A 15592-nucleotide genomic window follows, 5' to 3' on the forward strand; every position below is an offset into this window, starting at 1 on the left:
TGTTAAAACTATTTCCACTCCCCTTTCAGAATACAAGTCCCATATCACAACAACTCACTGAGTAAAAATACTCCAGTTCTCTCACTCCCTGTCACTCTGGGTTCTCTGGGCACCCACCGTTCTGCCCCTGGGAGCAGCTTCTCACAGTGCACCAGGTCGAAGCTCTTTATAATTCAAATCAACCTCCCCTCCATTTACACCTCACGCTGCCTCGGCATAATCAAGGGCGAGTCGCACCCTGGCCACTCCTTTTCCTCTCTCCTATCAGGCGAGAGGTACAATGGCTTAGCGGCAGGGTTGCTGCCTTACAGCGCCGGACACCGGTTTGATCCTGATTGCGGATGCTGTCTGTACAGAGTTTGTACGTTCTCCCTGCGACAGCTTGGGTTTTCTCCATTTGCTCCAGCTTCCTCCCACATTCCAAAGGCGTGCAGGTTTGTAGGTTATTTGGCTTCTTGTAAATCGCCTCTAGTGTTTAGTATCGCTGATCGCTGGTTGGTGTGGACCCGGTGTTCAAATTAAACTAAACTTACCCTTCTGAACAGCAAAGAAAACAATTCGAGCTTCCCCATCCCTCCGAGTGAGCCGAAGTCCATCTTCCCTGGGACCCTTCCAGTGATTCTCTTCTGCACAGTCTGAGGCTGAGACACTCTCATGAGTGATGGCCAAGCACAGCATGATGTTTCACAGGGAAGTTGGCAGTGGGACAATGTTGCAACCTTTTCAGTAATTATCACCAACTCAGGGACTACTCTGAGAAGAATTTAAGGATAATGATGGAAGTGTGAATGCCTTGCTGGAACTCAAGTGACACTCAATTGGAATTTTCCGTGTTTTATTTTTCAGATTCCCAGCTCAAGGGTATAGTGACCAGGTTATATTGCAGGCAAGGCTTCTACCTGCAGATGAACGCTGATGGAGCTGTTGACGGAACAAAGGATGACAGCACTAATTCCAGTGAGTGGTGAACGCGTTTTAAATCTGCTGCACCTTTTGTTAACCGAATTGGACTGTCCCGGGCTTGTGAAAATGCACTGTATATTCAAGTTGTGGACGTAGCCCAGACCATCACACAATCCAACCATCCTTCCATTAACTTCATTTGCACCTCATGCTGCATCGGCAAGGCCGTAACATAATCAAGGACAAATCGCACCCTAGGCACTCCCTCTTCTCCCCTCTCTCATCAGGCAAGATGTATAGAAGTGTGAAAACGCACATCTCCAGATTCAGGGACTGTTTCTTCCCAGCTGTTATCAGGCAAATGAACCATCCCACCAATGACTAGAGAGAGACCTGATCTACTATCTACCCCATTGGAGACCCTCAGACTATCTTTAATTAGACTTTACTGGACTATCTTGCACTAAACATTATTCACATTATTCCCTTTATCGTGTATCTGGACACTGTGGACAGCTCGATTGTAACCATGTATTGTCATTCCACTGACTAGTTAGCATGCTACAAAAGCTTTTCACTGTACCTCAGAACACATGACAATAAACTAAACTAGTATTGATTTGCCACCACTCGGGTGATGTAAAACACCATATAGAAACTAGGAACAAAAGTAGGCCATTTGGGCCATTGAGTCTCTTCTGCCGTTCTATATGTTCATGCTGATCATCAAAATTGAATGTCCTTTTCCAACTTTCCCTCCATATCCCATTATTCCTTTGGCCGCAAGAACACTATCCACCCCTTTCCTAAATATATTTGATGATTTGGATTCAACAGCTACCTGTGGTGGTGAACTCCCCAGGTTTGCCATTCATTGGGAGAAGAACGGGAGGACGGGAGTCAAGGATTATGGGGAGAAGGCAGGAAAATGGAATTAGGAGGCGGAGATTAGCCATGATTGAATGGCAGGGTGGGCTCGATGGGCCGAATGGCCTAATTCTACTCCTATAACTTGTGAAGAAACCTTTCCCCATCTCAGTCTTTAATGGTTTACCCCTCATACTGTGACCCTGGTCCTGGCCACCGGGAACATCCTTCCTGCAACCAGTCTGTCCAACGCTACTGGAATTTTGTAGGTTTCTATTAGATCCATTCTCCTTCATCTAAACTCTAGTGATCCTACCCATCCTCTCTTCATATGTCAGTCCTCGATTGGTGGGGAAGAGGAGGGTAAATGACCCAGTGTGCTGAGCCAATATTTATCTCTCCAGAAATAACTAAATCCGGTTGATTTGATGTGTAGGAAGGAACTGGGTGCCGGTTTTTCTCTTTCTCTCTCTTACTCTCTTTTTCTTTCTCTCTCTTTCTTCCTCTATCTGTCTGTCCTTGCACTACCTCCTCAGCCGCGCATTCATCTGGCTAACCTATTTCTGCCCTCACTAACACACAGCACTGGGAGTAATTCAGAGATTACCACCCAAGAGGCCTTGCTTTTTAACCTCTTTCCTAACTGCCTCTCTGCAGGACCTTGTCCATCTCTACCTATATTACTGGTCCAAAGTGCACAATTACCTCTGGCTGCTCACCTTCCCACTTGAGAATGGTCTGCAACAGCCCAGAGGCATCCTTGACCCTGGAACTTGGGAGGCAACTTACCGTCCTGGTACCCTGTCTGTGGAATCTTGTGGAATCAGTACTGAATTGCTTAGCACTATCATTCTGCTTGATTCCCCCCTTCCCTGTTGAGTTCAGAACCAGTCACAATGCCGCAGACCTGGCATCTGACAGGTCGTTGGTACCAATGTGCAAACCCAACAATATAGAGTCATAGAGTCATACAGTGTGAAAACAGGCCCTTCGGCCCAACTTGCCTTCACCGGCCAACATGTCCCATCTACACCAGTCCCACATGCCTGCATTTGGCCCATATCCCTCTAAACCTGTCCTATCCATGTACCTGCCTAAATGTTCCTTAAATGTTGCGATAGTGCCTGTCTCAACTACCTCCTCCGGCAGCTCGCTCCATACACCTACCACCCTTAGTGTGAAAAAGTTACCCATCAGATTCCTATTAAATCTTTTCCCCCTCACTTTAAACCTTTGGTTCTTGCTCCCCCTACTCTGGGCACGAGATGTTGTGTGTCTACCCAATCTATTCCTCTCATGATATGCGTCTTTGAGGGGAATGGCCGCAGGGGAATTCTGCCTACCTTCGTGACCCTTCCTGGTGGTCATAAGTGATAGGAGTAGAATTTGGCCATTTGGCCCATCAAGTCTACTCCGCCATTCAATCATGGCTGATCTATCTGGCTCGAAGGGCTGAATTGCCTACTCCTGCACCTATTTCCTATGTTTCTATGTTTATCTTTTTGCCACCTTTATTTCCTTCATTACACTTCCTCTGACTATCCTGGATTCAGACTTGTTCTCTTTTGTGTTAACAATCTGGTATATTTTTTGGCTTTATTTTGCTCCCTAATTTTTGGTCATCTGTGAGCTTTAGCTTTAATCTCCCTTCTCTCTCCCTTGAGGGGATGTACCTAGACTGCAGTTGAAAAATCACCGCTAAAGATCCCCATTGTTCAATTACAGCTATGTCTGCCAAGCTTTGATTCCAATTTACTCGAGCCAGATTCGCTCTCATCCCAATGAAACTGGCTCTTCTCCAAATTACTGTTGGTTCCTGTAGCGCCCCCTACTACTGTGTATGTTTTTATGTCCTGCCTTTCTCTGAGAAGTGTTAGAGTTACAGAATCATGCAGTGTGGAAAACAGGCCCTTCAGCCCATCTTGCCCATGCCGACCAACAAATCAGATACTATACATAAATACAATCAAGCCAGACTCAAGTACAATAAATAGAGCAAAGGAAAAGATACAGAGTGCAGATTATAGTTCTCAGCATTGTCACATAATAGTTCAAGAGACCAATTCCAATGTCTGCAATGAGTTTGAAGTGAATCAGACAGTACCTTAGCTTATGGAAGGACCGTTCAGTAGCCTGATAACAGAGGGGAAGAAGCCTGCACAGCATGCACCATAGTCAGAGCCCATATCAGTCACTCTGTTCCACAAAAAGATATCCAGCTTGTACAGATCCTCCCTAATAGTTGCAAGAAATTGATTCTGCGATTGTCCTAATTTTCTCATCCCACACACTATTTCTTTTTTAAAGACATGGCCTGCACCCTAATCATGTCCTTCTTTGTCTTTCCAGCATTGTTCAACCTCGTGCCAGTGGGACTCCGAGTTGTTGCAATTCAGGGTGTGAAGTCGGGGCTTTACGTGGCTATGAATGGGGAAGGGTATCTATACACATCAGTGAGTATTCCTGAATATTGGTTCCTCAGGCAACTCTGTGAAGGTAATCGATGTGTAATGAGACTGGCCATTGACCTTTCACTGTCAAATATGTCAATTGAATGTGGATTCTTTGGTTATCCAGGATCCGAAGCCCATTACTTGAATAAATGGATTACAGGTAGAGCTCTGAACTCACAGCAACCCCATAATTACAGTGTGGCCATTTCAATGACTTCCGTATTTATCCTGTCAGGAGGGTTTTCTCTGTAACAATGGTGTGTGTGAGCAGGACTGAAGTGAAAGGGTTGTATTTCATTATGACTGGCTTCCTGATTAAAGTTCAAGATCAAAGCAACAATTAATTCATCATGGATTATTGGCAGGGAGCCTGATGCGCTCTGCTTACCCTGTCATCAATGGGAGACTCTTACCATCAATGGGAGACTCTTCTGGCAGTACTGAAGATAGACACAAAGTGCTAGAGTAACTCAGCGTGTTTGAGCACTTCTTCAGGTCCTGACCCGAAACGTCACCCATCCTTTCTCTCCAGAGATGCTGCCTGACCCGCTGAGTTTTCCCAGCACTTCGTGCTGGTATATACCAGCATCTGCAGTTCCTTTCTACACATTTCTTCTGGCAGCGGCCAAGATAGATGTCCATCTTCTCACTCGCTGTGTTCTTTATTTTTGTTTCTTGTCCATACAGACAGCATCACTGTAATTTGCATCTTGTGTCACTGGTCCAAGCACCGTGATCGAATGCCAAATGCCTTGGATGACTTGGCAAACCCCAGTGATCTATTCATTTAGAGAGTTAATGCATGGACTCCAATTGAATTGTGTTCATTTTTGTTGGGATGTGGCTTTGGTCTAACAATGTTCTTGCATCATTGACTGGTCCCTCCTTCAAGCTAATTGTGGGCAGATTCTGACAGCTGCTACATGCATGGACTGTGGCAGTGACAGCCATTAGTTCTAGGCTGGACAGGATAAGGTTACATTCATCTCTTGGGCCAGTAGTGCATCCACCATCCCTGTATTGACAATCATACCCTCTCAATTTAAATCATCATGTCTCAAGCTAAACTGGCACCAAACTACCTGGCGTCACCCCTGCTGCCAAAGGTGAAAATAACACTGTCAGAGACCCAGATACCATTTATGATGTTGACCTGTTGCGTCTTGAAACTTTTCATTGTGTGGGCGACATAGTATAAAATGCAAGTGCTCGATATTTAGTAAAGGATTTTGCATGGTGAGTGTGAGGAGGCAGAGCGAGTTGGAAAGAATAAATTAACAAAGGAAAGATTATGTTAATGCTTTTCATAAATCCAGAATACTTGCTGCTGTAACGTAATGTGTAACCCAGAAGCTCTCTGGGGTACATTTTTACACCAATTAACTTCACAGGCATGGAAAGCACCTTGACCCAAATAAGAACCAAAGAGATACCTTGCATCTTCACAGTGTCCATTTCAAGCTGAGGATGTACCAGCACTTTCCAGTCAATGGAAGCAGTCTTGACGTAATGGGGTCAACATATGCACAGCAAGCTCCCACAAGCAAGGATGTGATACCATCCACATGGTTTGATTCATTGACACTGATTCGAGAGATACAAACTTGCAGGATGTGATGGAAATAGCTCTTCTTCTCAGAATCATAGTTATATGGTCTCGGGGGCCGACGAGAATGGTGGGGATCCGGCGAGGGAGGGGGGAGGGAGAGCATAGGAGGGTCTGGGCCCGCTGCCATGTTCGACGGCAGGCAGTAGATAGGACTGTTTGGTGAACTTGTGCTACTTTGTCGGTGCCAAATTGTGGCGACACTTGTGTACTTACTGCCTGGGTGAGGTCTGCCATGTGATTTTACCGGGTTGTCTGCAAAACAAAGCATTCCACTGCACCTGAGTACAGGTGACAATAGAGTATCATTAAATCATTGAATTGAATCGTTAATTATAACTGGAGTCTGTTATTATCATAGTGCAACATTGAAACAGGCCCTTTGACCCACCATGCCTATACCATTCCCACGTGCCAGCATTATTTCCATAACCATCTATGTTTTGCCCAAATGCCTCTTAAATGTTGCTGATATTCCTGCCTCCACCACTTCCTTTGGCAGCTCACTCCAGATACCAATTACACTTTGTGTGAAGTTTTACCTCTCAGACTCCTTTTAAACCTCATTGGCAAGGAAATATGTAAATGGTGCTTGATGGTCGGCACAGCCTTGGTGGGCTGAAGGGCCTGTTTGTTACCTTGCTCTACATAGGTTTATAGGAAAACACACTGTTTTGTGTGATTTTGCTGTGTGAAAATATGCTGCTGCCTTTCTTACATTAAAGCGGGGAAATTTCTGCATGAGCTATCGTACATTCTGTTACCTTGCGAAAGGGCTATTGAAATGCAAGTCTTCCTTTCCTTTATGCCAACTTACTATCCAACTGCAGGATTCACGTGTTAACAGTCACGTCTCCCTGAATGAAAGTCAGAAGGCTCCAAGCATTTGAAAAGATGCAATGATAGATTGTCAACAAAGTATCACTCTTTCGATGTGGCTGTTTGGGCACAAATCTCTGAATGCATTCGCCAAGATTTTTCCCTTTTGCCCAATCTTTAATTACAAAATGGATTTTATTTTGCACGACTTTATGCTTCTATGAAAGCAAAGGGTAAACTATATAGAGCCAGAGATTCTCGTTGTACACTAACACTCCCACATGTAACTTCAAAGCACGGGGAACTTTCTATATAAATTCAATTTGTACTAACAATATCTTTAATGTTGTAAAATATTCCAAAATACTTCAGCGAAGTGATAATCAAACAAAGGTTGACATGGTCACCTTGGAAATAATGAGCGTGTTGCAACTTCCCGAAGTGCTCAGCACAGATTGATGTAAATGCCAGTGTCCCTAAAGCCCAGTTAGTTAAATGTTGGACAAATAATTCAGCGGATAAATGATAAAAAATGAAATAAATATTGGCATTCAGAGAATCAAAGTTGTCTCAGCTATTCCGGCCCCACTCCGTGCTAACTCACGGGCAGCTGGCTGGGAACTCAACAACGTTTAAAGCAAAAATCCTGCCTTCACTGCCTCCAATTCAAAGCTAATCTCAGGGGTTACCTGGTTCAGTCACATTTAATCATAAGACCAGGTGTGCTCTATATGAAAGGAAGCATGCAGGTACAGCAGGCAGTGAAGAAAGTCAATGGAATGTTGGCCTTCATAATAAGAGGAGTTGAGTATAGGACCAAAGAGGTCCTTCTGCAGTTGTACAGGGCCCTAGTGAGACCGCACCTGGGAGTACTGTGTGCAGTTTTGGTCTCAAAATTTGAGGAAGGATATTCTTGCTATTGAGGGCGTGCAGCGTAGATTTACTAGGTTAATTCCCGGAATGGCGGGACTGTCGTATGTTGAAAGACTGGATCGACTAGGCTTGTATACACTGGAATTTAGAAGGATGAGAGGAGGTCTCATCGAAACGTATAAGATTATTAAGGGGTTGGACACGTTAGAGGCAGGAAACATGTTCCCAATGTTGGGGGAGTCCAGAACAAGGGGCCACAGTTTCAGAATAAAGGGTAGGCCATTTAGAACTGAGATGAGGAAAAACTTTTTCAGTGAAAGAGTTGTAAATCTGTGGAATTCTCTGCCTCAGAAGGCAGTGGAAGCCAATTCTCTGAATGCATTCAAGAGAGAGCTAGATAGAGCTCTTAAGGATAGCGGAGTCAGGGGGTATGGGGAGAAGGCAGGAACGGGGTACTGATTGAGAATGATCAGCCATGATCACATTGAATGGCGGTGCTGGCTCGAAGGGCCGAATGGCCTCATCCTGCACCTATTGTCTATTGTCTATTGTCTATTCCTTCTATCCAGAGATGCTGCCTGTCCCGCTGAGTTATTCCAGCGTTTTGTGTCTATCTTCGGTGTAAACCAGCACCTGCAGTTCCTTCCTATGCATGTGCTCTATTAATTGTACTTTGGCTCCTCGTCATGAGATCTCAACGTCCATTCCATCGCTCCCTGACCCGCTCCTTTCTCTTCACCGCACTTGCAGGGTGCAATCTCTTGCTCAGTCCCATTAGGATCTTTAGGATCTCATGTTTCTGGTTTCAGCAACTTCAATAGACCCTCAGCCCATTGCACGTTCATATGTCGTAGGAGCAAAAGGAGGCCGTTCGTCCCATCAAGTCTACTACGCCATTCAATCATGGCTGATCTATCTTTCCATCTCAACCCCATTTTCCTGCCTTCTCCCCATAATCCTTGACACCCTTACCAATCTCGTTTTAAAAATACACAATGAATTGGCCTCCACAGCCGTCTGTGGCAATGAATTCCACAGATTAACCACCCTCTGACTAAAGAAATTCCTCCATCTCCTTTCTAAAGGTATGTCCTTTTATTCTGAGGCTGTGGCCTCTGGCCCGAGACTCTCCCATTTGCGGGAACATACTCTCTACATCCACTCTATCCAGGCCTTTCACTATTCGGTAAGTTTCAATGAGGTCCCACCTCATCCTTTTAAACTCCAGCGAGCACAGGCCCAGACCATCAAATGCTCATCATATATAAGGGTTTGAGATATAAGGGAATATTACTGTCTTTCAGATTTGATGAGACTGAGGAAAGGCTGAAGAAGATGGGGGTCTTCTCCTCAGAGCAGAGAGATTTGATAGTGGTGTTGAAGATCTTGACTGTTTTAGATGCTGTTCCCATTGGCAGATGGCTCAAGGACTAGTGGTCACTGATGGAAAGATGTATGGAGAAATTCTCTCCATAGATTGGAGCATTCACTGTAAGGGAGTGATCGGGGGGAAATAGACCTTGCAAAATGAACTGGAAAGGGATGAGGGAAACTATCATCCTCTGCTTTGTGGCAACAATGGGGGGGGGGGGGGCAGGCAATGGAACTGATAGGATTGCTCAGTAATAGTTGTCTCTAATACATTGCAAATATGGATCCTTTACAATATGAAGTCCAGTTAAGGCTTGGTCTAGGAGAGCTATCTTATAAAAGACAAAAAGCTCATTTAATGTCAGCAGATGATCCAAATATTAAGCACAGGCATTGTTGGTAATCTGAAGAAAGCTTCAGAAAAGGCTGAGAACATCAAATACGTCAAGCATTTGGTGGAAAGTAGCGCAGCGGTAGAGTTGCTGCCTTACAGCGCCAGAGACCCGGGTTCAATCCTGACTTTGGATGCTGTCTGTACAGAGTTTGTATGTTCTCACTGTGACTGCATGGGTTTTCACCGGGTGCTCAGGTTTCCTCCCACACTCCAAAGTACAATTTTGTAGGTTAATTGGCTCTGGTGAAATTGTAAATTGTCCCTCGTGTGTAAGATAGTGTTAGTATACGGGGTGATCGCTGATTGGCATGGACTCTATAGGCCAAAGGGTCTGTTTCCACGCTGTATCTCTGAAGTAAAGTAACTGAAGTATCAGGCAGTGTGTAAAACCGGCTTCATTGTTGGCTGTGTTCCTCCCTCCACAAGAAGTCCCTGACCTGTTGAGAATCTCCCTCATTTTCCATTTGTGTTTTCATCAGAAGTTCATGTTCATAAGTCATAGGAGCAGAATTAAGCCATTTGGCCCATCAAGTCTACTCTGCCATTCAATCAGGCTGATCTATCTTTTCCTCTCAACACCATTCTCCTGCCTTCTCCCCATAACCCTTGATACCCTTACTAATCAAGAACCTATCAATCTCCACCTTAAAAGTCATTCCAGGATGCTAGCTCGAGACTGTGAATCTGAAGGGTGAAGTGAAGATTATTTGATCCGTTGGTGATGACCACAAGTAACAGTTTTGCTCATTGTTGTGGTTTTTAATCTATATTTTGATTTCTGCCACAAGCAACAATAATAGTAAAAACTAATATTTGTAGTCATTAAAGTGTCATTAAAGATACCCAAAGATATTTTGCTTCTTGGCAGAGTAACTGTTGTCTGCTGTACTTTGTCTAATATTCATTTAGTTCTTAATTGGATCACAAATCAAGTGAGGATACAGCATGAACTGAATGCAATAATGTCTACCCCGTTCTCTCTTCTCTCCTCTTGTTCAAGAGTGCCTGCTCCCTCCATGAGAACATCCCTTGATATTTACTTTGTAGATTTTAAAGAGAGCCTTCGAAGAAGAGAGGAGGAGAGGCAGAAAAGCTCGGATAATACAAGTGGTTGGATACTTAGCTGTTGAAGACATGGCTGCCTGTGGAGGGACAATTAAAGTCAGGGTGAGCAAGGCAGAATTGGAGAAGTACCACAGTCTGGGAAGTTTGCAGGGTTGGAAGGGATTATATAGATTAATAGCACTGGGACTACAGTGACATGTTCAATTAACGGTGGGACTTTAATACTGAGGGGAGCCACTCAGCAACACAGGGTGGGGGAGAGGATGGGGAAGGGGAGGGGAGGGGGGGGGGCAGTGGGTTTGTGGGAGGAGGTAGCTCCTTTTGCTGCTTGATTTTGCTGCACAGAAAAACATGTTTTAATCCAGGCTTCAGCCTGCTGAATTCCTTTGCATTGATTTTCCATTTGGAGAACGCAGCCTTTTGTTTGGTTGGCACAGACATTGCAGAATATTTTCAAAACCATATATTTTCCAAAGTAAATGCAGGTTATTTATAGCTTGCATCAATCCATTGATGCATAGACAGTAAAAAAAAAAACAGTTCCTAACCCAAAGGTCTTTCACGAAAATCTTCTTTGCTTGCAGCTTTTGCATTTCACACCCCACTGGGCTCCTTTCAATGGTTTCCAATTCCATTCCAAGGCAGCTTTATCTCTGATCCACACCTCTTCATAATTTCGTTCTATCGCCAAGTAGCATCACTTTGCTGGAATAATGCCGGTGGATAGATCACATTGCTAGTTCGGAGGCACATCTTCAGTGAACATAAAAACAATCGCTAAATATTCTGGGGGCTGAAAATATGAATAAGAGGCAGATTTCAATGATATGGATTAAAATATTGAATCGGGTGGTGTCCAATGACAAATCAATTGAAAATGTTGATTTGTGCAAATCAATTGAATGACACATTTAATGGGCAGGTGAAGAGTGGAGATTTATTTGAAATATATCTGTCAGCTTCCCAATTGCACTTCGTGGTGAATTGCTAGTTTAACCACAATCACTGAAAAAGAGGAAAGAGCTTTGATTATCAGGGTTCAGCACTTGTTCGCTGCACTACGGAGAGATTAAGATATAAATGGAAAATGCTGGAAATATAGCAGCTCAGATACCATCTGTGGACAGAGACAAAATTAAAGCTTCAGGTCACCGACCTCTAATCAGAACTGTTCCGGAAAAGATTGAAGAGTTCATCAGGCTTAAAACAGTCTAAGAAAAACAGAATTGCACAATCTCATTAGCTCTCTCTCACTGTCAGTGCAAAGGTAGGAAATGTCAGCCACAAGTAATTGCCTCCTGTTCCTTGTTTGCAATTTGGGCTCTGTGTACGGGCAGATGCCTGGATGCCTGGCACTGACCAACTGTCCATGGACGAAGGAAGGGAAATGGCAATTAATCATTCCTCTCCCTCATTTTTAGTTTAGTTTAGTTTAGAGATACAGTGCAGAAACAGGCCCTTTGGCCCACCGAGTCCGCACTTTCCAGCGATCCCCATACACTCGCACTATCCTACACACGAGGGACAATTTACAAATCTTACCAAAGCCAATTAACCTACAAACCTGTACGTCTTCAGAGTGTGGGAGGAAACCTGAGCGCCCGGAGAAAACCCATGCGGTCACAGCGAGAACGTACAAACTCCACACAGACAGCACCTGCAATCAGGATTGAACCTGGGTCTCTGGCGCTATAAGGCAGCAACTCTACCGCTGCACCACCTAGTTCTGTATCCCAGTTTCACTCACTCTCTCATTCTCTCCTCACTCTCTCTGTATCTCTACCTTTCATTCCCCCTCAGTGGCTACTTCTCACTCTCTGAAAGTATAGCTTTAAGGGGAGAGGAGCAAAGTTTAAAGGAGATGTGTGGGACAAGTTTACTTTTTTACATGGAGGGTGGTAAGTGCCTGCGACGTGCAGCTGGGGTGGTGGTGGAGGTTGATACAAGAGTGGCATTTAAAGACTTTTGGATAGGGCAGATGGATCTGCAGGGAATGGAAGGATATATTTATGTGCAGGCAGATAAGAGTTGGGTCTTGGCTTCATGTTCAACACAGACAGTGGCCGAAGGGCCTGTTCCTGTGCTGTACTGTTCTATGTTCTCTCTCTGCCCTCTCTATTTTCTCTCTCCCATTCCTTTTTCTTTCTCTTTCTCTCCCTCACATTCCCTCTTTCAACCTTCCTCTCTCCTAAAGATCTATTTCTCACTCTCTCAACTCTCTTCTGTCCATCTCTCTGTTTCTCTTTCTCTCTTCCATTCCTCTCTTTCACTTTCTTGGTCCTTGGTTCTTGGTCCTCCAAAATATTCCAAATGGAATTTAAACTGGAGATGGCCCATACCACTGTGCACATTTTTTTGCCTAAGTAAATAAATTACATACTTCAAACTACTCAAATGACCCATGATGATTAACTTCAGAAGTTGCTCATCCTATCTATTAGATATTCACAAGATATCAGTTATTTGTTGACATACATTATTGTAATCTCTACAATCTGTAAATTCTCAGTTAGTGTTGTTTCACTTGCAATAAACAACTCTGACCACCACACTGGAAATATTGAACCTATAATTTATGGACAAGGGCAAAGTAATGGAATTCTGAGAAATACTTCAGGCATTACAGTTGGTAAAATATATTATAGGATAAACTTCTTCCTGATCATTTTTCATCTTACTGGGTAGCAAATGTTTAGAGGGATATGGGCCAAACATTAGCAAAGGAGGGTAGTTGAGATGGGTATGGTCAGCATGGACGGGTTGGGTCAAAGGGTCTGTTCCTATGCTGTGCAGTGTCTATGACACTGCAAGACTATTGGGTGGGGTCAATGGAGATGAAGGAAAATTGGAATAGGTAAGGAGTCAATAGACCCTGGGGATTTATCCATCTTAAAGCTCCACAGGCCCCTGCACTTTCTCCTTCTTAATCACAGACTGCCCTTGCATATTAGCATTCTCAACATGAATCTCACTTCTCTTCCTCTTTTTTCCCCTAGCCAATGAGGGGGATTATCCCTCCCCTTTACCATGAGTGTCTTCAATCAATACTGCTCCCCATTTGCATAACCCTCAATTCTCCAGTCTTGGAAGGAGAACTCCTGTTGAATCCATTTTTACTGTCCTTTTGGGTAGCGCATCCCAGACTCCCTTAAAAAAAAACATACCCTTGTTCTGATTCTTAGGCTGATCTCCTTCACTCTGCACCCACTGAGCAATATCTGTCCCACGCTGGAAGCAGTTTCTCCTGATTTACTTCATCAACAGCCTCCCAGATTTTGAGCATTTCCATTAAATCTCCCCTTAGCCTTCTCTGCTCCAAGGAGACCAGAGGAGACCCAGGTTCTCCAGTTTAGTTTAGAGGTACAGCATGGAAACAGGTCCTTCAACCCACCGAGTCCACACCAACTATCGATAACACTAGTTCCATGTTGTCCCACTTTCTCATCCACTCTCTACTAGGGGCAATTAACCTACAAACCCAAACATCTTTGGGATGTGAGAGGAAACCAGGGCACGCAGAGGAAACCCATGCAGTTACAGTGAGTACGTGCAAACTCCACACGGTGGTTCGGATTGAACCCAGATCTCTGGCGGTGTGAGGCGGCAGCTCTACCAGCTGCGCCATTGTGCCGCTCAAAGAATTTCATTGTCGCAGTAAATATCTCTCTGAACCCATGACGTCCTTCCTGAGTTGTGTACCCAGATCTGTGCGCAGAGAATCGACCTTTGGGATTTGGCCAAAGCTGGGATTTATACTTGTCCTTCCTTAGGAGGTGAAGATCAGTGCAATAACACTCCAGCGGTAATTTGCCAGAGGATTTATCTGCTAAATGAGAAGCATTAAAATCTCAGGACTTCAAAGAACATGCAACAGGGATCATTAGTTTGAGTAAGATTATATTTTAAGAAGTACAGCGGGGGAGATACCAAAGCGTATCAAGTACCGTGTAGGAAGGAACTGCAGAAGCTGGTTGACACTGAAAATGGACGCAAAAGGTTGCAGTAACCCAATGGGTCAGGCAGCATCTCTGGAGAAAAGGAATAGGTGACGTTCTGGATCGAGACCCTTCTTAAGACCTGTTGCAGTATCAAGTACTGCATTACTTCCAACAAAAGGAATACCAGAGTTAGATTTCTCAAAGAACTTAGAGGTAGGGAGAGAGGACGATGGCCAAGGGTTGCCTTTTGGAATGGGAAGCCTGTGAGCTGTGGTGTGCCACAAGTATGGGTTCAGAGACCCTTTTTGCTTGTTATATACATTAAAAACCCTGGATGTGAATGTTGAAGTTAGTGGTGTTGTTGACAGTGCGGCTGATAGTCTCCCACTGCAGAACGTGAGTGATGAGATGGTAGGAGGGGCAGAACAACAGGGCATGGAATTTAATCTGGAAAAATGTGAGATAATGCAATTTGAAAGAGCTAATAATACAGGACATGCACATTGATTGATAGGCCCCTGGGAAGTACAATGGAGCTGAGGTGCCTATGTTTATGGATCCAAGGATGCTTCAAGGCAGTAGCTAAGGTAGAAAAGATGGTTACAAAGGCACATGGAATACTTGCTTTCATTAGCTGGTGCATGAAATTAAGGGCAGAGAGATTATGGTACAACTTTATAAAACATTACTTCGGCCACACCTAGAGAACGTGCAGTTTTGGTCACCGTACTGTGGGAAAGATCACATTGGGGAGGGTTTCCCAAGCAGTTTCACCAGGATGTTGTCTGGGACAGAATGTTTCATTTATGAGGAGAGACAGTGATGGGTTGGGCTGGGAGAAGGAACCTGAGGGTGGACAATGACAGAGGTGAATAAAACTATGAGGGGTATTGATAGCGTAGACAGCAGAAAGCTTTTTCCAATAGCAGGGTTATCTGTAAGCAGAGGACATAGGTTTAAGCTGAAGAATAGCAGATTTAGAGGGGATCTAAGGAAGAATTCTCTTCGCCCAGAGGGTGCCTGGAAGCTGGAATGCACCGCCTGAGGGGTTGGGGTGCCAAAGACTCTCTCAGCATTTAGCATGATTGAGAACTTGAATCACCATGGCGTAGAAGCTAAGAGTGAGTGTTGGAAAATAGATTAGTGTAGGTATATACTTGGTACCTGGCAAGGACTGGTGGGCTGAAGAGCCTGTTTCCAAGCTGCTCGATTCAGACCTGAGTTTGAACCTGACTACAGGTGCTGCAAGAAAATAACTGCAGATGCTGGTACAAATCGAAGGTATTTATTCACAAAATGCTGG

At 44.3% G+C, this 15592-nt stretch overlaps 1 protein-coding gene across 3 annotated transcripts in view; it reads left to right on the top strand.

Moving 5' to 3' along the window:
* Positions 1–15592, top strand: part of fgf14 (fibroblast growth factor 14) — a 361789-nt gene that overhangs the window by 275800 nt on the left and 70397 nt on the right. For all 3 annotated transcript variants that reach the window (XM_078402208.1, XM_078402210.1, XM_078402209.1), the window contains exons 2-3: positions 847–957; positions 4120–4223. In XM_078402208.1, coding sequence (XP_078258334.1) covers positions 847–957; positions 4120–4223 — 215 coding nt within the window. The remainder of the gene's footprint in view (positions 1–846; positions 958–4119; positions 4224–15592) is intronic.

The sequence above is a fragment of the Rhinoraja longicauda genome, chromosome 7, assembly GCF_053455715.1.
Source record: "Rhinoraja longicauda isolate Sanriku21f chromosome 7, sRhiLon1.1, whole genome shotgun sequence".
Lineage (NCBI taxonomy): Eukaryota > Metazoa > Chordata > Chondrichthyes > Rajiformes > Arhynchobatidae > Rhinoraja > Rhinoraja longicauda.